General features: G+C 41.4%; 2 protein-coding genes across 7 annotated transcripts in view; one reads left to right on the forward strand and one right to left on the reverse strand.

Annotated features, from left to right (window-relative positions):
- Positions 1-6,394: 6,394 nt before the first annotated feature.
- SRP14 (signal recognition particle 14) lies at positions 6,395-9,700 on the forward strand. Its single transcript, XM_041746060.1, has 5 exons — positions 6,395-6,546; positions 6,695-6,767; positions 7,273-7,385; positions 8,802-8,834; positions 9,313-9,700. Exons 1-5 carry the CDS (start codon positions 6,523-6,525, stop codon positions 9,400-9,402), a joined length of 333 nt encoding a protein of 110 aa, XP_041601994.1. The 5' UTR covers positions 6,395-6,522; the 3' UTR covers positions 9,403-9,700.
- A 7,715-nt stretch (positions 9,701-17,415) lies between these two features.
- Positions 17,416-23,931, reverse strand: part of EIF2AK4 (eukaryotic translation initiation factor 2 alpha kinase 4) — a 98,268-nt gene continuing 91,752 nt past the window's right edge. For 3 of the 6 annotated variants that reach the window (XM_041744547.1, XM_041744549.1, XM_041744550.1), the window contains 5 exons: positions 23,094-23,191; positions 21,627-21,695; positions 21,051-21,095; positions 18,145-18,263; positions 17,416-17,630 (listed from right to left, as the gene is read on the reverse strand). In XM_041744547.1, the coding sequence (XP_041600481.1) occupies positions 17,573-17,630; positions 18,145-18,263; positions 21,051-21,095; positions 21,627-21,695; positions 23,094-23,191 (389 nt within the window). In that variant the 3' untranslated portion in view covers positions 17,416-17,572. Of the gene's footprint in view, positions 17,631-18,144; positions 18,264-21,050; positions 21,096-21,626; positions 21,696-23,093; positions 23,192-23,931 lie in introns of those variants that run through there. The other 3 variants (XR_005986119.1, XR_005986118.1, XM_041744548.1) reach the window with 3 other exon arrangements.

Below are 23,931 nucleotides of genomic sequence, written 5' to 3' on the forward strand. Positions count from 1 at the left end.
CAAGGTCCCACACAAAGTAAGGGACCCATGGCTGACCCAGGTCCCTGACCCCCCCATCTAGTGCTCTCATGCTGTCTCTCCAGGACACTAGATCCAGGGCTTCACTGGAGTGGCGCAAGCAGAGGCAGAAGTCCCTGGGGCCCAGTGTTGTCTCAAGAAGATACATAGTGAACACTTGTCGATTGACAGACAGGAAACAATAAAAGAATGGTAGCTCCAAGCATCTGGTTGGATTTGGTCCAGGGAGTATGACTGCCATGGCTACAGGGAGGATATTTGCTGGACACACAGACTCCCAGGACACACCCTCATCTCCCTCCGACTACCACTATAGCCATCTCTAAGGTGCTTCCACCGGGGCTAACCACTTCTACCAGATTCTGGGGGATCTAGGCCTTAGGGCCTCATTCCTGTCACCCTGAACCCAAACCCACCCAGTGTCAATCCCTGCTGCATTTTCACAATCCGCTCTTTCCTTCCCTGATCCTGAGCTGACCTTTTTTCTTTTTTAAAAAAGATTTATTTATTCACGAGAGACACAGAGAGAGGCAGAGACACAGGCAGAGGGAGAAGCAGCTCCATGCAGAGAGTCTGATGCAGGACTCGATCCAGGGCTCTGGGATCACGACCTGAGCCAAAGGCAGACATTCAACTACTGAGCCACCCAGGCGTCCCTCATATTTCTGTTCTATAAATATGTCTGCTCGTTGGAATCTCCTTTGAATGGGTTACACTATCTATGTGGTTCCTTCATTAACAATAAGGTTAATAGGGGCACTCGTGTGGCTCAGTTGGTGGGGTTGCCAACTCTTGATTTCGGTGCAGGTCATGATCTCAGGGAATGAGTTGGAGCCCCACGCTGGTCTCCCCACTCAGTGGGGACTCTGAGATTCTCTCTCTCCCCTTCCCTCTGGGCCTATCCCCACCCCTGCCACTTGTACACAAAAGTGCTCTCTCTAAAAATAATAAGGTAAATAGATCTTGATTATGTGTGAGAGTCATGACTTCACTTTTTTATTATTATTATTTTTTAACAGGGGTCATGTAATCTGCCTCCAGTCACTTAGACAAGAAGAGATAGAGTTGGAATTCAAACACAGACAGCCAGAACATGGCATCTGTGTTTATCACCCTTACTCTACATTCCAGGCACCCTAAAGCTTAATTGCATTGAGTAACTGCATCTGTAAATGAATCAACTTTAACCTAAATAAGACGCTTGACCCTACTTCAAACCCTAGCCCTATATAAAAACCAATAAATAAAATTGTAGTCTGTCTGAGGAAGGGACACATGACCAGAGCATTTGGGAAAGATGATCTTAGGTGGAACAAGCAGGACAGACACTTCTTCAGGCCCTTAGGCCCCTACACTGCTGAGCAGCACAGGAGATTTTTCTCTCCAGGTTTTCCATAGCAGCTAAGGCTGGTCAAGTAGATGCTGGTGTTCTGTGCTAGGGGGCTCTGTGCTGCTCTTGGTGCTGCTTGGGCCTTTGCTGGAGGGGATTTGGAACTATTATTATTCCCCAGTTGTCCTGGGGGGTGACAGAGAAGGAGCAGGAAGGTGCCTGGCTGCATGACTTGGAGGCGGTGACCCAGCTCCCTGCCTCACATACTCCTCTGCTCCAACGGCCAAAAGCCAACTTCATTGCAAGGTAGGATTTGGGGTGCTTGAAAACATTAAAATTTAACCATATCTTATTGACATAGTCTCTTAATTTCATTGTTCAGTGGGCTAACTTCATTCCTGATTGGTCATAAATTTCCATTTTTTTTCTCATTGAGAAATTTCTTTTCAGATATATATTTTTGTAAAGTGATTTGCTTTTATTGCAATATAAAAGCAATTATTGCTTTTATTGTTTTAAAATTTTTAACCTAAAAATTTTAGATTTAGCCGTGTTGTTTTTTTCATAGCACTTATATTTGTGATTCCTTTTATTACTATTTTTATAACAGGTTTTTTATTTTTATTTTTAATTTTTTTATTTATCTATGATAGTCACACACACAGAGAGAGAGAGAGAGAGGCAGAGACACAGGCAGAGGGAGAAGCAGGCTCCATGCACCGGGAGCCCGACGTGGGACTCGATCCCGGGTCTCCAGGATCGCGCCCCGGGCCAAAGGCAGGCGCCAAACCGCTGCGCCACCCAGGGATCCCTATAACAGGTTTTTTAAAAGGTATTTATTTATTTATTCATGAGAGACAGAGACAGTGAGAGACACAGGTAAAGGGAGAAGCAGGCTCCATGCGGGGAGCCTGATGTGGGACTCGATCCCAGGACTCCGGGATCACACCCTGAGCCAAACGCAGATGCTCAACAGCTGAGCCACCCAAGCATCCCAATTCCTTTTATTATTTAATGATATTGGTTTTCCATTTATTTATTTTTTAAAATATTTTATTTATTTATTTATTCATGAGAGACACACAGAGAGAGAGGCAGAGACACAAGCAGAGGGAGAAGCAGGCTTCATGCAGGGAGCCTGACCTGGGACTCGATCCCGCGTCTCCAGGATTATGCCCCGGGCTGAAGGCAGTCCTAAACCACTAAGCCACCAGGGCAGCCCTGGTTTTCCATTTATAAACAAAATATTATATAAGTCTGTTTATTTTTTTTTTATTTTTTATTTTTTATTTTTTTTTATTTTTTTTTATAAGTCTGTTTAAGTATGAGTCAGCTTAAAGAAAAATTTTACCTAATAATATAGGTGATATTAGGATAATGGCAGAAATTATGATAGTGGTGTCCAAATGATGGTGGGTGGCTGGTCTATAAGAAATAACACTGTTGCTTATTACTGTTATTGAGCATTCATTCTGCCAGCATCAATGCTATTGACATAGTCTGTAGTGCTGTCCAATAGAATCGATGATAATAGAAATGCCCTGTATCTGCACTATCCAAGCCACATGTGGCTATTGAATCCTTGAAATGTGGCTAGAAAGACTGAAGAATTGAATTTTTCTTTTATTTTAATTAATTTAAATGTTTGTGTCTTTACCATATTAGAACAAATCTAAGGAGTTTGAATTTAGTATTTTATAAAACCTTTACAACATCTATGAGTAAGTATTATTATTATTGTCATCTTTGCTGATGCAGAGATTTGGAAACTTGAGAGGTACCTGAGGTCACACAATTAATAGGAAGCAGAGGCAGGATCTGAACCCAGACCCACTGGACTTCAGAAGAGGTGCTCTTGGTCACTTCCCACAGAAAAATAGAGCCCAAAGAATTCTGTCGGTAGTTGAATTGTAGTTAACCAAGTGTGATGCTAAACCTGGTAGACTTGGGTATTTCTATTACTGGAGTGATTTGTTCTATCATGGGATAGGCTTGAGGTGTCATGCAGGATGACTGGCATGACTATTGGCTCTCGAGTGGAACTGAGGTGTGACTGAGAGTAAGACATGTCCACATTGAAGGCTGATCCTGATGAGGCCCCAGATGAATAGTGGCCGCCAATGCTCCTTAAGGGCAGGGCTATTTCCTTCACCCCGGTGCCCCTAGCACTAACCTCATTGCTCTACAGAACATTGCTCAATGTTTAACGGATAGAAGTTCAGAGCACAGTAATCATCATTTAGGCCAACATAGCACTGTGGCTGGTTCCACCTAAACTCATGACACAAATATCAGGTAGGCCCTCATATTCTCTGGTAATATGAAACACATCTCAAATATGTTCACTCTCTGATGATTTCACACTTTCTTTCAAATATCTGACACCCTTTTCCCACTTCTCATCCTAGACTATTGATTTTGTGTAGTAAACCTATACTGGCTTTTGGTTCTCTGGAATCTGAGCCTATTTGTAATCCCCCATTGTGCAGGTCTTGGTGAAAAGCAAGGAAATATAAGGGTCAAAGAGACACTCTCTCACCTGTCCCCAAGACTTGGGCTCAAGCATAGACCTAAGGTTGGCCAAACTGGAGCTCCTAACTAGGACTCTGACTTCTGAGCCAGTGATACCAAGACCCAGGGCTTTTTAGAGGCAATTCACAGTGGTGGTCATCACAGAGAGGTCCTGTGCTGGCAAGCCTATAGGAGGGGTATTCACCAGACTGTTTCTGTTGGTTCTAGTCTTATGACATATGAAGATGACACCTCAATTTTTATGTATAACTTTTATTTCTTTGCTGAGCTCCAAACTTGTATATTCAGCTGCTTATTTGATAGTTCCACTTGGACATGTATAATGCAACGATATAGAAGAAATATATTTGGTCATTCAGATGACCAGAATATACTTCTCAGATATATTTGGTCTTCATCCACAGTTCCTGAAAACACCTCAGAGCCATACAAGTGAAAAAGTCTTGTTATTAACATTTATCATAGCCTTTAACAAATTGATAACTGTGTTTTCCTGAGTTCCTTGACCTGCTTCTATAGCAAATGAATCAAATCTAAGGTGGAGGTCATTGGTACCTTTGGGCTAGTGACTAACACCTGCACTGGGAGGTCAGGGGGCAGTCTTACAGAACTGTACCTTTAACCTATGGATTCTGATACTATCTTTGGCTAGATAGTATCAGAATTGCTTGGTGTTATGCATGTGGCACCTTCCCACTGCCCTGCTGACATTGGACTTGAACCTGGGAACCCTAAAAGAACATGTAATATGCATTTCAGATATTACAGGACTAAAACAAAACTTTTCATCTTCTTACAAAACTTTTTACTTCCCTGGTCTTTCCTATCCTAGTAGATAGCACCACCATCCACCCAGTTGATCAAATCAAAAAACCTTGGGTCATTCTCGATTTCTTTTTCCTTGTAAATGTTCACATCCAATTGTGCAGGAGTCTTTCAAAATATACCCTAGTCTGATTGCAAACTTGCTAGCACCTGGACTTTGGCAGTAATCTCTGTGGTATCCCCTCCCGCTCAGCAAAGATGTCTATGTTCCAATACTGGGAATCTATGAATATGTGATCTTACACGTTTAAAGGACTTTGCAGATGTGATTAAAGTAAGGATCTTGAGATGGGGGAGATTATCTAGAAAGGCCCAGTGAAATCACAAGGCCCATATAAGAGGGAAGCAGTAGGATCAGAGTAAGTAGTAGAAGATGTACTGGGAGTAAGAGGCTGTAAAGATGCAAAGAAGAGGCCGCAAGCCAAGGAATGAAGGTGGCTTCTGGTAGGACAATGAAACAGATTCTACCCTGAAGCTTCCAGACACAGTGCAACCCTACAGACACATTGATTTTAGCTTTCTGACCTCCAGCCGCGTAAAAGAACAAAGTCATGTTGTTTTAAAGCATTAGATTTGTGGTGATTAGCAATAGGAAGCTAATACAGCCCTCTGTTTGGTCTCCCCATTTCCTGCCTTGTCATTCTACAGTGCATTCTCCACACCACAGCCGGAGGGGGACGGCTTTTAAAATGTAAATTAGATCGTCACTGTCCTCTTTAAAACTTCCTTAACAAGAAGCTTCTGGTTTGTGTTTGGAACAAAATCCTAATTTACCACGGCTGTAGGCCCTTTATGAGCTGGTCACCTGCTCTCTCTCCAAGCTCTCCATAGTCCTTCATTCCTCCCTGCGGACCTAGGGAAAACGGTTTCCTCTTCTGGGCCTTTGTTCTCGCCACTGCCTGTCCCCAGATCTTTGAACGGCTGGTCCTTCTAGCTTTTGGCTCAAAGTTCTCCTCTAAGAGATTTCCCTGACCGCAACCTCTCATTTGTATCACCCTGTGGTGTTCACAGCACTCATCCTTATCTCAAGTTATTCCTACTTCCTGCCTTTTCCTTTAACCCAAGTTCCAGGAAACCAGGGAACTTCACTTACCCTGCTGTATCCCCAACTCCTACCACAGTGTCTGTGCCCGGGCAAAGAGGCCCTCAGTAAAAACCCCTTGCATGGTTAAATGCTTGGCTTCGCAGAAGATCTGGGGTTCAAGTTGGCTGCTGGCAGAGCGGGGCTGGGGTGCTGGCTCCCGTCTGAATCCGGAGATGAAACTAAGTCTGGGCTCCCGTCCCTCTTGCTAGAGCTGGGCTCGGCCTTTACTCAGTAGTTAGAGGGCAGCCTCGGGAACTCACAGTGATAAAGCAAACCACAATGATAACGAAGAGAGCTAATGCTTTTCGAGCACTTTCTCCGTGCCAGGCCCTGTTCCAGGTGGTAAATCCATTTCCGCTTCACGACCACGCTGTGAACTGGATCCGGTTATTACAAGCTGAGGAGACGGAAGCGCTGAGCTGTTAAGTGATTTGCCCAGCACACAGCTGAACGTACAAAACGTTAGGTCTCCATCAGGGCCACCTCTCGCAGTCCGTTGCTCCCTCGCGCTGACCTGGGCGAGAGAGCGCGCAGCCGCCGAAATCCCAGGCCGCCCGAGGCCTCGGCGGCGTCCCAGAGCGCAGGCGAGGGCGGAGGGCGACGAGAGGGCGGAGGCAGGGATTGGCGGGAGAGAGTGGCAATCTAACAGCGGAAGTCCCGCCCAGCTGCGGCGAAGCTTCCGGCTCCAGGCGCTGGAGCCTTATGCTGACGCCTGGGAGCTAGCGGCCCCGGGATGGTGCTGCTGGAGAGCGAGCAGGTAAAGCCAGAGCTGGCCGGCTGAGGGACGGATGTAGTTCGGAGCTTAGCTGGGGGGGGGGGGGGGGGGGCTCTGCCTCCTGCCGCGGGAGGGAGCGGGACTTGACGAGGATTCGGGGCTGCCTAACGGGGCCCGGCTTCCGTTCCAGTTCCTGACGGAGCTGACCAGACTCTTCCAGAAGTGCCGGCTGTCGGGCAGCGTGTTCATCACCCTGAAGAAGTGTAAGCAGCCGTCGACGCGGCCAGGCCACAGGGAAGCTGGGAGGCCGAGCGGTGCCCCGGGGCACCCCGGGTCTGGAGCCGTGGGCGGGGTCTGCGTGCGGCGCCTCCTGGCCTTGCCCTGCCTTCCTCCTCCTGTACTGGGCATATTCTGGGCTGCGGGACAGGAGCATTAGGGATCGTGGCGCGGGCGACCTCAGCGCTTAGCCCCCCAAGCTACGTCTGGTTACAGCATGCCCCAATGAGAGAGGGCTTTTTTGGGCGGGCGGCAAGGACCCCAAACCCTGCCACCATGAGTGGGAGCTCATCTGCTTTGCTGTTACTACGTTCCCGTCGTGGAAGTGGCAGGTGGTTCCCCAAGGTCTGGCCAAACTTGATGTAGTGAACAGATCTAGGGCGGTGGGGGGTAAATTAGGTATCGTCTTCGTATCCCTTTCCCTACCTAATAACTTTTTGTCGACCTGTTAACGTTTGTGGCTGTGTTCATCAGGATGTATTTTTCATGCAGATGATGGTCGAACTAAACCCATTCCAAGGAAGGGTTCTGTAGAGGGCTTTGAGCCCTCAGACAACAAGTGTCTGTTAAGAGCTACTGATGGGAAAAAGAAGATCAGCACTGTGGTGAGTTGGATTCCTGACAGTACGATTTGGGAGTTAGAAGACTTGAACGTAACCGAAGATGGGCATATCTGAACCAGGTTTTTGTTTTTGTTTTAAATAAAGGCTAGTAAGTGTGTAGCTGTTTCTTGGGATCAGGGCCACTTTTTATTGCCCTTAGTAGTAGGAAATTCAAGAGCAAAATCAAGTTGAAGAAGTCAAATACTTGTTCGTTCTACTGAAGCTTTCATGGAAATAAAATTAGCATATTGGTTCTTATTCATAGTGGCACTGGAAGGAGCACTTGGCATAAATATTTGATTTTTAATTCCCTTACACGGTGGGCCTTCAGTGTCAGTTTCTTGGTACCACATGATTTTACTTGTAAGCTGACAAATCACTTGTATTTGTGGTTGACGTAGCAAACATGTAGCTGTATGTTAGGCTTGCTACTAACCTACAGAGAGAATACGGATTTAGTCAACAGTCCCACTGTTCCTTTTCACGGTGGAGAAAGGCAAAGCAACAGGCTTCCTGGATTCTGAATGTACTTTTTTACTTTGCTGGGGCAGAACAGGACTGCTCTTTTTTTTTTTTTTAAGTATTTTATTTTATTTTTTAATTTTTATTTATTATTTATGATAGTCACACACACAGAGAGAGGCAGAGACACAGGCAGAGGGAGAAGCAGGCTCCATGCACCGGGAGCCCGATGTGGGATTCGATCCCGGGTCTCCAGGATCTCACCCTGGGCCAAAGGCAGGCTCCCAACCGCTGTGCCACCCAGGGATCCCCCAGGACTGCTCTTTAATCACATCAGGATAGGACATTCATGAGAATGTAGACCGTAATTACTTGATGAGTCTCCCTTTACAGTTATCTTGAGAGGACTTTTATAGTAAAGTAAACTCATGTGGTTTTAAAAAATAAACTTGGGTATCATGAAATGTGAAAACCTTAGGAATCTTGAGAAGTAGAATTTCTCGTGCGGTAGCTTGTGTTCGGCTTAAATAGACCTGGATTAATGGAAAGTAGGTTTCAAATAAGATGAGGAGGGAGTAGTTTAAATGTATCTTGCACAAAAGATTAAAATGAAGTTCTCTGATATCTCTAGAATCCAGGGAGAAAGTCAGTGCCATGTGTGTAAGAAGTGTCAGACGTGAGAAACTTCACTTCTTTAGTAGCCCCCCAACCCCCCTTCTGCCTTTTTCCCTTCTTGGTACAATTCTCATGTGGAAAAAAGTGCAGAGCTGCTTTGCTTCTTCCTCAGACAAAGTGGAGCAGAAGAATAGCTGTTTGATATTATAACCCCTAAAGTTGGAAAGATACATTTTAAAGATGATGTTGTTTTAATGAGGCTTTTGAGTTATTGCCTGGGGTGAGACAGAGGATTCCTATATGGGTAATAACAGTACACTTTTTTTTCTTTTCCTTTTCCAGGTGAGCTCCAAAGAAGTAAACAAGTTTCAGATGGTGAGTTTGTGGTGTTCTCTATACACTCTTTCTCAGGGCAAGAGTAAGCACAAAATTGAATACTGGGTTAAGAATGATATTTCTTAATGTTTTGCTGATACTTTAAAAGCTACCAGGGTCTTTCACTTTCAATGCTAGTATTCACTTTCAATGCTAGTATTGTCTTCCTTTTTAGTTTTTTTAGGTAGATTTTGCATTTGGCTTCAGATGTGTTCTATCTATAGTATAGTTGAACAGGAAGTTGCCTGCAGTTTTCCCTTTTTGCTTAAAAAGTGTCAGAAGCTGCTATAATGTGCAAGAATGTGTTTTCCTCTTATACTATTTTCTATAGGACACAAGTGTTCCATGGTATGATTGCTTTATCGGATAGGTGGGCTTTCTGATATTGACTACCCTAAATTCATTATGGAAATGGGGACAGCTGCTCCACCAGTTTGAAACCCTTCCCACTAAGTTCCGTGCTGTGTGTTTTTTATAGGCTTACTCAAACCTATTGAGAGCTAACATGGATGGACTGAAGAAGAGGGACAAAAAGAGCAAGAGTAAGAAGAGCAAAGCAGCACAGTGAAGGGTTCTACATATCCTGCTCTCACCAGTTCACCACCCAGATACTGTTTTTCCTTTGGTTTTTCCTTTTGGCCACAAAGCTAGGTTTCTCATTCCTCTGTGATAACTTTTCATGTGAGAGGAGGCTCATTTTGGATGGAACAAGGGCTGCAGTGTTTACAGGATAGTTGTAAGAAGCCAAGCTTATTTTAGAATTGGTTGATTGGTTTGTGTTGCATGGTTATATATCCTGGGATCATAAAGTCTCTGTAGTTATCTGTGTGAAGAACAATGGATCATTAAACCTGTATTTATCTGCACTGACCATCTCATTTATTTTTTCTAGTCCCTATTAATAGTTTCTGGCAATAATTACTAATTCTGAGTGTTACATTTATGAATAGGCTTTACCCATGTGTTCTAGGTTATTGGTTTTAAAACCTGACAGTTTGGGGATGCCGGGGTAGCTCAGTCACCTGAGCATCTGACTCTTAGTTTCTGCTCATATTGTGATTTCAGGGTTGTAAGGTTGAGCCTCACGTTGGGCTCTGTGCTTAGCACAGAGTCTGCCTGAGATTCTCTGCATCTCCCTGTCCCCCTCCCTCCACTCCTGTTCTCTTTCTCTGTCTCAAATAAATAAAATCATAAAAAAAAAACAACCTGACAGTATTATAAAAAAGTTGTGTTATCTCATGGGTATTTTTCCCAACTGGCTGTATATTTAACATCCTCATTCCTTTAGCAAATTTGAATGAGTTCTCATAGCTAATTGAGACTTTGCTTAATCACCTTAAGGATAAGCACGTTACCGAATCAGCAGGAATAATGATTCCAAGTTAAAAATGATACTATGTATATTTTTAAAAGATTTATTCATTTGACAGATGAGCACAAGCAGGGGGAATGATAGAGGGAGAGGGAGAAGCAGGATCCCTGCTGAGCAGGAAGCCTGATGGCAGGGCTTGATCCCAGTACCCTGAGATCATGACCCAAGCTGAAGGCAGATGCCCCACTGACTGAGCCACTCAGATACACCTGATACTGTATTTCTTTAAGCACTTTGGTTTGGACATTTTCTTTCTGGGATAGGGGAAAAAGAATATTTGCTTTTTTTTTTAAGAGAGCAGGTTGTAAGATGGGTTATTAGGCAATCTCTATTAGATTTTTTTTTAATATTTACTTGCATAAAAAATTTTTAAATTCCAGTATAGTTAACATACAATGTTACATTAGTTTCCGGTGTACAAGATAGTGTTTTAGGAATTCTGTACATTACTCATTGCTCATCAGGAAAAGGGAATTTTTATTTTTTTTAAGATTTTATTTATTCATGAGACACAGAGAGGCAGAGACATAGGCAAAGGGAGAAGCAGGCTTCCTGTTAGGAGTCTGATGTGGGACTCAATTCCTGGACCCCAGGATCACGCCCCGAGCTGAAGGCAGACGCTCAACCACTGAGCCACCCCGGCATCCCAGGATAAGGGAATTTTTAATCCCCTTCAGCTATTTTACCCATCTCCCCACCAACCTCCCCTCTAGAAACCATCAGTATGTTTCCTATAGTTTTTTTTTTTTTTTTCAGTTTCTTAAATTCCACATAGAAGTGTAATCATTTGGTATATGTCTTTCCCTGACTTATTTCAATTAGCATTATACTTTCTAGCTCCATCCATGTTGTTGCAAACGGTAGGATTTCATTCATTTTATGGCACAGTAATATTCTACTATGTATATTTACACCACTTCTTTATCCACTCATCTATTGATGGAAACTTGGTCTGCTTCCATAATTTGGCTGTTGTAAATAATGCTGCAATAAACCTAGGGGTGCATGTATCTTTTTGAAATAGTGTTTTTGTATTCTTTGGGTAAATTCCCAGTAGTGAAATTACTGGATCATATGGCAGTTCTTTTAGTTTTTTCAGGAATCTTCATACTGTTTTCCACATTGGCTGTACCAGTTTGTGTTCCCACCAACAGTGCACTGAGGGTTCCTTTTTCTCCACGTCATTGCCAACACTTACTTCTTATGTTTTTGATTTTAGCCATTCCAACAGGTCACAGGTGATATATATCTCATTGTGGTTTTAATTTGCATTTCCCTGATGAGTGATGTTGAGCATTTTTAATGTGTCTGTTCTCCATATGTATGTTATCCTTGGAGAAATGTATGTTCATGTCTAATGCCCATTTTTATTTGGATTGTTGTTGAGTTATGGAAGTTCTTTACATATTTTGGATACTAACCCTATATATGATATGTCATTTACAAATATCTTCTCCCATTCCATAGGTTGTCTTTTAGTTTTATTGTTACCTTGGCTGTGCAGAAGCTTTTTTTGTGTGTGCAGAAGCTTTTTATTTTGGTGTAGTCCCAATAGTTTTTTGCATTTGTTTCCTTTGCTTCAGGAAACAAATCTAGAAAAATGTTGCTATCGTATATGTCAGAATAATTACTAGTGCTCTCATCTCGGACTTTTGTGGTTTCCAGTCTCACAGTTAAGGTCCTTAATCCATTTTGAGTTTATTTTTGTGTATTGTGTAAGTAAGGGGTCCACTTTTCTCACCACTATTTGTTGAAAGAGACTTTTTTCCATTGCATTTTCTTGCCTCCTTTGTCAAAGATCAAATGAGTATATAATAACGGGTTTATTTCTGGGCTGTCTGTTCTGTTTCATTGATCTGCATGTCTATACTGTCTGTACTATATGGTTCCATTGATCTGTATGTCTATACTGTCTGTACTATATATACAACTTACAAAGTTGTAACAAAGTAACAATTTACGAAGTTGTAGTAATCTGGGTTGTGGTACGTCCAGATTTTTTGTTCTTTTTCACAATTGCTTCGGTTATTTTGGGGTCTTTTGTGGTTCCATAAAGATTTTAGAATTATTTGTTCTAGTTCTGTGAAGAATGTTGGTATTTTGATAGAGATGGCATTAAATCTGTAGGTTGCGGGCAGCCCGGGTGACTCAGGGATTTAGTGCCACCTTCGGCCCAGGGCCTGATCCTGGAGACCCGGGATCGAGTCCCACATCGGGCTCCCTGCATGGAGCCTGCTTCTCCCTCTGCCTGTGTCTCTGTCTCTCTCTGTGTGTCTGTCATGAGTAAATAAATAAAATCTTTAAAAAAAAAAAATCTGTAGATTGCTTTGGGTTGTGTGGACATCTTAACAATATTTGTTCTTCAATCCATGGAATATTTTCCATCTGTGTCATCTTCAGTTTCTTTCACCTCCTTGGTATCTTTCACCTCCTTTATTCCTAGGTATTTTTGTTATTTTTGGTACAGTTGTAAATGGGATTGTTTTCTTAGTCTTTTTGCTACTTCATTGTTAGTATATAGAAATGCAGGGTATTTCTGTATATTGATTTTGTATCCTACAACCTTACTGAATTCATCAGTTCTAGTAGTCTTTTGTTGGAGTCTTTAGGTGTTTCTGTATATAGTAGTATTGTGACACCTGCAAGTAGTGAATAAAGTTTTACTTTCTTGGGGGCACCTGAGTGGCTCATTCGGATAAGTATCTGCCTTTGGCCCGGGTCATGGTTCTGGGGTCCTGGAATTGAGCCTCACATTGGAATCCCTGCTCAGCGGGAAGTCTGCTTCTCCCTCTGCCTCCCCTCACACCCTCCTACCCCCCAACCCCAATGCATGCTGCTCTCTCTCTCTAATACATTTTTTTTTAAAGATTTTATTTATTTATAGAGACAGAGAGGCAGAGACACAGGCAGAGGGAGAAACAGGCATCATACAGAGAGCCTGACATGGGACTCAATCCAGGGTCTCCAGGATCATGCCCCGGGGCTGCAGGTGGTGCTAAACCGCTGCGCCACGGGGGCTGCCCTAATAATTTTTTTAAAAAATATTTTATTTATTTATGAGAGAGGCAGAGACAGAGGGAGAAGCAGGCTCCATGGCGGGAGCCTGATGTGGGACTCGAACCCAGGACCCCGGGATCACGCCCTGAGTCGAAGGCAGATGCTCAACTACTAAGCTACCCAGGCATCCCAATATAATCTTTTTTTACAAAAAGTTTTACTTTCTTATAAATCTGGATGCCTTTTATTTCTTTTTTTGTCTGATTGCTACGACTGGGACTTCTAGTACTAAGTTGAATAAAAATGGTGAGTGTAGTCATCCTTGTCTTTTTCCTGATCTTAGAGGAAAAGTCCTCAGGTTTTCACCCTTGAGTGTGAGGTTAGCTGTGGGTTTTTCATATATGGCCTTTATTATGTTGAAGTATGTTCCCTCTAAACCTAGTTTGAGAGGATTTTTATCATGAATAGATGTTGTACTTTGTTGACTCCTTTTTCTGCATTGGTTGAAATGATCATACAGGTTTTTATCCATTTTCTTTTTTTTTTTTTTTAAAGGTTTTATTTATCCAGGAGAGACACAGAGAGAGGCAGAGACATAGGCAGAGGGAGAAGCAGGCTCCTTATGGGGAGCCTGATGTGGGACTCGATCCTAGGACCCCAGGATCAGGACCTGAGCCACCCAGGTGCCCCATATTTTTATTTCATTTGTCTTCATTTATTTTTTAATTTCCTTTTTGATTTTGTGGTTGACCCCAAAGCCCTGTTTGAGTACCATGTTCTTTAACTTCCATTTGTGCTCTTTCTAGATTTTTTCTTACAGTTGAGTTCTAGTTTCATAGTGCTGTGGTTGGAAAAGATGCATAGTGTAACTTATTTGTTGAGGCTTGTTTTGTGGCCTGATATGTGATCTATTCTGGAGAGTGTTCCATGTGCACTTGAGCAGAATGTGTATTTTGCTGTTCTAGGATGGAATGAATGTTCTGAATATATATTAGATCCATCTTGTCCAGTGTATCATTCAAAACTAGTTTCCTTGTTGATTTTTTGTTTGGATGATCTATCTGTTAATGTAAGTGCGGTGTTAAGTCCCCTACTGTTATGTATTACTATTGATTACTTCCTTTGTTATTACCTGATTTTTTAGAGCTTCCATGTTAAGTGTATGTATACTTATATCCTCTTATTGGATTGTCCCTTTTTTATTATTATGTAGTGCCCTTCATCTCTTGTTACAGTCTTTTTCTTAATTTATCTATCTATCTATCTATCTATCTATCTATCTATCTATCTATCATCTATGACAGACAGAGAGGCAGAGACATAGGCAGAGGGAGAAGTAGGCTCCATGCAGGGATCCCACTGTGAGACTCGATCCCAGGACTCTGGGATCATGCCCTGAGCCGAAGGCAGATGCTCAACCCAAGCCACCCAGGCGTCCCAATCTTTTAATTTTTTTTTAAAGATTTATTTATTTGAGAGACAGAAACAGACAGACTGTGGAGTTGGGGGGAGGGGGAGAGTGAGGGAGCGAGAATCCCAAGCAGATTATGCTGAGTGCGGAGGCCAGCACAGGGCTCCATCTAATAACCCTGAGATCACGATCTGAGCCAAAACCAAGAGTCAGACAGTCAATAACCCAGATATAACCCAGGTGCCCTACTGGTCTTTGTTTTAAAGTTTATTTTGTTTCATACAAGGATGGCTCCCCCAGCTTTCTTTTCACTTCCATTTGCATAAGTACTTTCCCATCCCTTCACTTTCAATCTGCAGGGGTTTTGGGGTCTGAAATGAGTGTCTTGGAGCCAGGATGTAGATGGGCCTTGCTTTTTTATCCATTCTATCATGTCTTTGTCTTTTGATGGGCATGTTTAGTCCATTTACAAAGTAATTATTGATAGGTATGCACTTACGGCTATTTTACATATTTTTATTTAAATTCAAGTTAGTTGGGATGCCTGAGTGGCTCAGCAGTTCAGCATCTGCCTTTGGCTCAGGTGGTGATCCCAGAGTCCTGGGATTGAGTCCCACATTGGGCTCCCTACCTCTCTCTCTCTCTCTCTGTGTCTCTTATGAATAAATAAAATCTTTTTTTTTTTTTAATTCAAGTTAGTTAACAAATATTAATGTAAAATTCGCTTCAGGAGTAGAATTTAATGATTCATCACTTACAAATAACACTCAGTGCTCATCACAAGTGAACCCCTTAATCCCCATCACCCGTTTAGCCCATCACCCCACTCACCTCCCCTCCAGCAACCCTCACTTTGTTCTCTATGGTTAAGAGTGATTTATGGTTTGGGGCACCTGGGTGGCTCAGTTGGTTAAGCATCTGCCCTTGGCTCAGGTCATGATCTTGGAGTCCTGGGATTGAGCCCGACGTCAGGCTCCCTGCTCAGCAGGGAATCTGTTTCTGCCTCTCCCTGGACTTGTGCTCTCTCTCTCACTCTCAAGTAAATAAAAATTTTAAAAGAAAGTCACTTACCGTTTGCCTCCCTGTTTTTTATCTTATTTTTCCCTCCTTCCCCCTATGTTCATGTGTTTGGTTTCTTAAATTCCACATGAGTGAAATCATATTTGTCTTTCTTTGCCTGATTTCTTTTTTTTTTTTTTTAATTTTTATTTATTTGTGATAGTCACACAGAGAGAGAGAGAGAGAGGGAGAGAGGGGCAGAGACACGAGCAGGCTCCATGCACCGGGAGCCCGATGTGGGATTCGATCCCGGGTCTCCAGGATCGCGCCCTGGGCCAAAGGCAGGCGCTAAATCGCTGCGCCACCCAGGGATCCCTGCCTGATTTCACTTAGCATCATATACTCTAGTTCTGTCCACATTTTGCAAATGGCAAGATTTCATTCTTTTTGATGGCTGAGTAATATTCCGCTGTTTGTATATACCACATCTTCTTTATCCATTTATCAGTCAGTGGAAAATTGAGCTTTTTCATAATTTGCCTATTGCTGATAGTGCTGCTATAAAACATGGGGATGCGTGTGGTCCTTCAAATCAGCATTTTTGTATCCTTTGGATAAACACCTAGTGGTACCATTGTTGGGTCATAGTGTAGTTCTATTTTTAGCTCTTTGAGGAACCTCCATACTATTTTCCAGAGTAACTGCACCAGTTTGCATTCCCACCAACAGTGCAAAAGGGTTCCCCCCCCTTTTTTTCTAATATATTTTGTTTTCTTTTTTAATATATTTTTTTGTTTATTCATGAGAGACACCGGTAGAGGGAGAAGCAGGCTCCCTGCAGGGACTCCAACGTAGGATTTGATCCTGGGACTCCAGGGTTATACCCTGAGCTGAAGGCAGATGCTCAGTCAAGCCACCCAGGCGTCCCTTATGTATGGTTTTATTTTATGGGTGTTTTTGTAGTTGTTTCTTTCCTCTCTTTCTCTCTTCTCTCATGGTTTGGAGGTTTCCCTTAGTGATATTCTTTTCTCTATTTTTCGTATATCTGTTAACCAGTTTTTGCTTTGTGGTTACCATTACGTTAGTAACAAACCTCTTACACATATAGCAATCTACATTAAGTTGATAATCACTTAAATTTGAACCCATTCTTTACTCCTCTTCCCACCACATTCTAGGTATATGGTGTCATATTTTATATCCTTTTGTTTTGTGACTTCCTTGACTAATTTTTTTGGGTTTTTTTCCTCCCTTGATTAATTTTTACAGATATACTTAATTTTATCGCTTTGGTGCTTCCTACTTTTCTTGTGTCTACAATAGTTTTTCCTGTCCATTGAGTTTCCTTTAAAACTTTTTACAGGGCTGGTTTAGTGGTCATGAATTCCTTTAACTTTTGTTTGAGAAACCTTTTATTTCTTCTACTCTGGATGATAGCCTTGCTGGATACAGTATTCTTGGCTGCAGGTTTTTTTTTTCTCTATCAGTACTTTGCATGTATCATGGCACACCCTTCTGAAAGTTTCTGCTGAAAAATTAGCTGATAGCTTATGGGGTTTCCCTTGTATGTAACAGTTTTCTCTTGCTGCTTTTAAAATTCTCTTTATTATTATTTTCTGCTGTTTTAATTACTATGTATCTTGATGGGGACCTTTTGGGTTGATATGTTGGGGTGGTTTGGGCATTTTCATGTGCTTAGTAATTAGAAATAAGGGAAGAACATGGCTATTGTGTTCTAGCTCCACAAAAGCTTTGGTGTCAACAGATTTGCAACTTAAAAGCAGATACATGAAAGCATTATATTCAAAAAGATAAATTTATATATTACACATGAAAAACTTACAAAGCTCAACTTTGTAGGACAGCTTCTTACAATGTAAAGTTAAAATTACAATGAATGTACAACATTTCATAGTATAAGCTCCTATCTTAGAACAAGATAATGACTATTCTTTATGATTAAAATAAGATTCGGTAGTAGTCATCTCTGTAGCTATACAGGAATAGCACAGATACCCTGCAAAAGAGAAAAAGTAGGATCAATATAAGGGGTTAACAAATTATTTTTAGAACATTTAACTGTAAGAGTATTGTTTAAAAAAAAAAAAAAGATGGAAGACTAGTGACTGAGAAAGATGACATGTTATAGAAGCTTTGACTGGCATAGGTCTGTATGTAAGGCTCTACATAAGGGGACCACTGGTGATATGAAAGATTGGCATTCTGACGTGAGGACCTACATACATACAGCAAAGCAGTCACAGCAATTCCCATTCATGTAGAGATTCCTAGGAGTTACCTAGGTGATGAAAATTTTAAGTGGGATAATTACTTCTGGCACTGCTATGTTTTGTTATTGATAAATCATGACTGTGATTCACAGTCCTGAACAAGATTTACTTGGTTATCTGGTGCAATTCTAATTTAATGGCTTATTAGCCACCAAACCTCAACAAGACAATGTGTCACTTTAAAAAAACCCTCTAGTTTTAACCCATGTTGCAACTTGCAATAGCTCAGTGAAAACTTACTTTTTCTCTACTTTGATGTTATAAATTTCATCACAGACTAATTTGAGGTATCTCTGCTTTGGCAGGCGTGACAGCAGCTGCTTCACAGTTGTGTTAAATGCCTGTTCATCAGCATCCCACTAGGAAAAAATAGATAAGATTTAATAACAAGTACTAGTGTTTGTTAACTGGCTTTTCTTGGGTCACTGATGAAATGTCAATGCCATTGTTAAGTGTACTAAAAAAATCAGCTATAGAGAAAACTGATGAGGCTGCTGGGGTTCTTCCTTTGAAGCAACAATTTTATTTAAAACAAGACTCCTTATTAGGTCCTGATTAGCAATGCTGTAACCATAGTGTGCTACTGTGATTTTAGTAGTTATTTCTACCAATTTATTGTGTATAAAATGTAAACCTCTGTGTGCCTCCATTTGAGTGGATCATAAAGCTGTAACTGCCAGCACAGGGATATATATATGCTGCTTTACAAGACAACAGAAAATATATGAAATTTTTCTTCATCTCACTCACTCTGACTAAATACTCTGGATAGACAAAAAAGTATTCTTTAGGTGGTTGTCAGTTAAGCTCTGCCTTTGGCTCAGGCATGATCCTAGCGTCTTGGGATTGAGCCCTGCATCAGGCTCCCTGCTGAGCAGGGAGCTTGCTTCTCCCTCTCCCTGCTGCTCCCCGTGCTTGTGCTCTCTCTCCGTCAAATAAATAAATCAAATCTTAAAAAAAAGAAAAGGTATTCTTTAATAAGATGCTTAAAAAAATCACCTGTAGCTGTGATTATAGTTTGTTATCTTTGCTATTAAGAATGCTAATTCAAATTTTTAGGACTACCCATTAAAAAAAATTTTTTTAAATCCAGTATGGTTAACATACAGTATTATTAGCTTCAGGTGTAAAATACAGTAATTCAGTAGTTCTGTACATTATTCCACGCTCATCATGGGAAGTGTACTTTTTTTAATCTTCATCACCTATTTTACCCATCAGTTTATTGGCTGTAGTTAAGAGAGTTTCTTGGTTTATCTTTTTTTCTTTTGCTCATTTGCTTTGTTTCTTCAATTCCACATGAGTGAAATCATACGGTATTTGTCTTTCTCTAGCTTTATTCCACTTAGCATTCTACTCTCTAGCTCCATCCATGTTGTTGCAAATGGCAGAACTTCATTCTTTTTTTATGGCTGCATAATTTTGTGTGTGTGTGTACACGTGTACAAACACCCCACATCTTTATCCATTCATTTATCAGTGGACATTTAATTCGGCAATTATAAATAATGCTTCTGTAAAGATAGTAGTGCATGTATTTCTTTGAATTAGTGTTTGCTATTTTTGGGGTAAATACCCAGTAGTGCAATTATTGGATTGTAGACTAGCTCCATTATTAACTTTGTGAGGAACCTCCATACTGTTTTCTACAGTGGCTGCACCAGTTTGCACTCCCACCAAACAGTGTACTAGGGTTCCTATTTCTCCACATTCTCTCCAACACTTGTTGTCTCTTGTGTTGTTGATCTTAGCCATTCTGACAGGTGTGAGGTGATAACCTCACTGTAGTTTTGATTTGTATCTTCCTGATCAGGAGTGACGTTGAACATCTTTTTATATGTCTGTTGGCCATCTGTAATGTCTGTTCATCTCTTCTGCCCATTTTTATTTTTTTTTATTATTTTTTTTTAAATTTTATTTTATTTATTTATGATAGGCACACAGTGAGAGAGAGAGAGAGAGAGGCAGAGACATAGGCAGAGGGAGAAGCAGACTCCATGCACCGGGAGCCTGACGTGGGATTCGATCCTGAGTCTCCAGGATCGTGCCCTGGGCCAAAGGCAGGCGCCAAACCGCTGCGCCACCCAGGGATCCCTTCTGCCCATTTTTAAATTGGATTATTTGTTTTTTGTGCTACTCATAAAATATTTTAAACATATATAATGACCTAACTTAATTTTTACAAAAATATCTTCCATACAGTTCTATATTAGCTTCCTTAGTTGAAATTAAGGTCTGAGGCAGCCCTGTATACTGGTTAGGAATAGATTCCCCTAGTCTGCCTAGGTTTAAACCCTGGCTGTGCTAATTACTAGTAGATTGACCTTGAGTAAGACATTTAATATCTCTTCTTCCATTTTCCATAAAATGTAAAATGCTTCTGCTTCTATTTATCTATACAATGGGGATAATGGTATCTACATCTTGAGCTTATGATTAAATGAGTTAATACCTGAAAAATGCTTAGAGCAAGGCCTGCCAAAGCCTGACACACAGTAAATAATATCTCTGAAATTTAAAAGAAAGTCACTAGAAAAGAATGATTCTCTCAAAATCTGATTTAAGTAATGTATATGTCACATGAAAAGAACAATGCTATTAAATTCCTAGAACTGGGGATCCCTGGGTGGCGCAGCGGTTTGGCACCTGTCTTTGGCCCGGGGCGCGATCCTGGAGACCCGGGATCGAATCCCACGTCGGGCTCCCGGTGCATGGAGCCTGCTTCTCCCTCTGCCTATGTCTCTGCTTCTCTCTCTCTCACTGTGTGCCTATCATAAATAAATAAAATTAAAAAAATAAAAAATAAAAAAATAAATTCCTAGAACTGCCAAAAAAATACCCAGTATCAGAAAATAATACCATTTTCAATTTTGTTTTGGCAAATTAACAGCAAAACTTTGGAATTTTATTTTATTTTGTTTTATTAAGATTTTATTTATTTATTCATGAGAGACACACAGAGAGAGGCAGAGACACAGGCAGAGGGAGAAGCAGGCTCCATGCAGGGAGCCCGATGTGGGACTCGATTCCCAGACTCCAGAATCATGCCCTGGACTGAAGGTGGCGCTAAACCACTGAGCCACCCAGGGATACCCCAAACTTTGGAATTTTAAAGGCCACAATGCATAGCAGTTCATCTTGCTTACCTCTAACGATAAAAACTGTAAGATTGTTTCTTTGGGTAGATCCACCTGTTGATACACAAAAATGTTATGTCATTTGTCAGGGAACCTGAGGTAGCACATACTCATTTGTCACAATGGTGTCACTTTGTATGGAGCAACATGAATAGGGCTCACAGAGTCGGGGACACTACTGTGCTATATTAAAATAAAGCACACTCAAATGAACCATGAAGCAGTAAGATGTCAGCACTGGTGAACAAATAGTCCTCAGACGGTGCACCCCAAAGGCTTGATGCTGCTGCCTCTACTCAATGTATTTTTAATGAGGCAAAGGTCTGAAACATTTTAGAAAAATGATGATTTTTGTTTTTACTCCCCCTGCCCCGTCTCTTAGAGGAAGAAAAAGGGAGAAAGAAACAAAACGTTCTGCTTCCTCCCCTGTTTTTACAGATTTAGAGTATATGTGGTTCTCAGCAGTGATCAAAGGCCTGCATCCCAATACTGTGTACAGGGAGCAAAAATGCCCTGATCTCTAAGGAAATGATGTTGATGACAGGGACACAGGCAGTTCTCAAGATGTTACAGAGAGCAACTTACAGCCAAAATTTCAATTTCATTGCTTTTCTGATGTAAGTTGGCAAGGGAGGTCTGAAGTCGTGTTTGTACCTAAACAAGAAAACGACTTGTCAGAATTCAGAAGCTGTCAATACAAATCATCTTTCTTGCCATTTCCTATTCTAGAAAACAATAATGAGTGACAAACTAAGGCCTAAAAGGGCTCCCAAAAATTATCTAAGGATTTGGAAAAATGTGTGCCTAGCCTTTCCTGATCTCAGGAGATATGAAATTTTATAGCCTGTTTTGATAATAGTCCACCTACTTATTTTTTTCTAATTTTGAAATGACACCTAGAAGCTCAGGGCATTGAAACTGCATGTGGAAGCAGGGGGATTTTGGTATTAAGCTAAATTTGGAAAAAGGGGAAGGTGACAACAATGACATCAAACTGAAATATGGTAGGGGATGAGAGCAGCAGAAAGATGTGAAAATGAGTTGCCATCCACAATACTGAGAAAGCGCTAAGAGTGCATACAAAAATGAGGCAACCTAATCTTCTGTATTTCGATCTAATCACATTTTAAAAAAAAGATTTATTTATTTGAGAGAGCGAACACCAGCAGGGGAAGAGGCTGAGAGAAAGAGGAGCAGACTCCACACTGAGTGTAGATAAAGCCTAACTGGGGGCTTGATCTCACGACCCTGAGATCATGATCTGAGCTGAAATCAAGAGACACCAACTGAGCCACCCAGGTGCCCCTCCCCTCTAATCATATTTGTAAATCATGACTGCTCTCTAACCTCCACTTCCCAAGAGAGGCCAGTGTCTTGACTGAGCTCATTAGCCTGAGGACTGCCCTCATCTTTCCTCCCTATCATCTATCTAAATCCTTCAGGGATCCTTTAGGAAGCTGTCATCTATCATTCACCCAGATACTGATCTCCAACCTGTTCCTATGTCTAGCACTGATGCTCAGTGTATCTTTTTTTTTTTTTTTTTTTTGCTCAGTGTATCTAATTCAGCATTCTGTTACTTCTTTTCTATGGTTCTCTAACTGTAGAATGCATATGCTTCTAGGGTTATGAACTTTTTGAGGATAGGGACATGCCACATGTCTTCTAAGTTTTACACAGAATCAGACCTACAGCAAATACCAAAAACACGTATACAGTGAGAAACCTGCGCCAAGTCTTTTGCTTGTTACTTAGAACAAAAACCAACCAGCCCCATCTGTCATTAGATCCAGATTGGAAAGTCTTTGTTTAGATTTAGTAATTCTGACAGTTGGTGCTTCTAGGTGCCCATAATGTACATGGACACCTCTTTGGAGGACAAATGGGACGGAATCCTAACACCAGAGAGATGTTTTGTGTTGATGAAATTTTCAGAAGCCAAGTTAAGGAAGCGCAAAGAAAACCATTTCCAGGAAACCATTTCGTATCTTCCTTTCCTGTCTTCTTCCTCCTTTCTAGCTTACATGAGAAAGCAGAGGAAAGTGTGCGTACCTGAGTTTCATAACGCCTCCTCGTGCTGGCTGACAGCTTCTCTGGGGCTATCACGCTCACAATGGGGACAACTGCTGCTCCGTGGATTTCAAACAAACCTGGAACAAAAAGTTGCAGAATTTATGGTCTTATCTGGTCCCACTTTCTGTAACACACCACAGATATGGCAGAGATGCTTAGTAGAATCCACTCTGGTGTGATTCTATGGGCTAGATTCTCTTTGGGCTGTGTTTTCCATCTCTGCAACTAGCTGCACTTCACCTGGAGGAAGTCAGCACCCTAAAACCCAAAGTGTTTTAGTGCTTCTGTAAAGACTCCCAGCCTCCTCTCTTCAGCTGGGGGTGGGGAGTGACACAGGCATAAGGAGGCTTTGTAAGTCACCCAAACTTCATGAATCTAAGGTGGGAAAAAAATCAAACTTACTATCTCTCAAACTCGAATACTTTAAATTCCTAAGTATTTGAAATCGGACAGTGGCAGAAAGTCCATGTTAACAAACAAACCAAAAAGACCCAGTTCTGTTGAAAGCCAAATATGTCTTTTTCTGGTTGTAACTGGGACATTTCTTTTTTCAGTAAGGCTGGTAGATGTGATGAAATTAAAAACCTATTACCACTGTTCCCTCTTGGCTTTCATGAAAAGAAAATTTATACATGATCTTTCTCAAAGGATTCTAATATATTATTCTTCAATGTTCTGTGTGAGGAAAATTTCTAGGAAAATGAATCATATTTTATCTGTACAACAGAGTTGAAGGGAAATTCAACCAGTTGTGAAAATAAGACAGGAAGACAGAGATGTATTAAGATCAGAGGAATACCAAACTCTTAGTCATTTT

The sequence above is a fragment of the Vulpes lagopus genome, chromosome 2, assembly GCF_018345385.1.
Source record: "Vulpes lagopus strain Blue_001 chromosome 2, ASM1834538v1, whole genome shotgun sequence".
Taxonomy (NCBI): Eukaryota; Metazoa; Chordata; class Mammalia; order Carnivora; family Canidae; genus Vulpes; species Vulpes lagopus.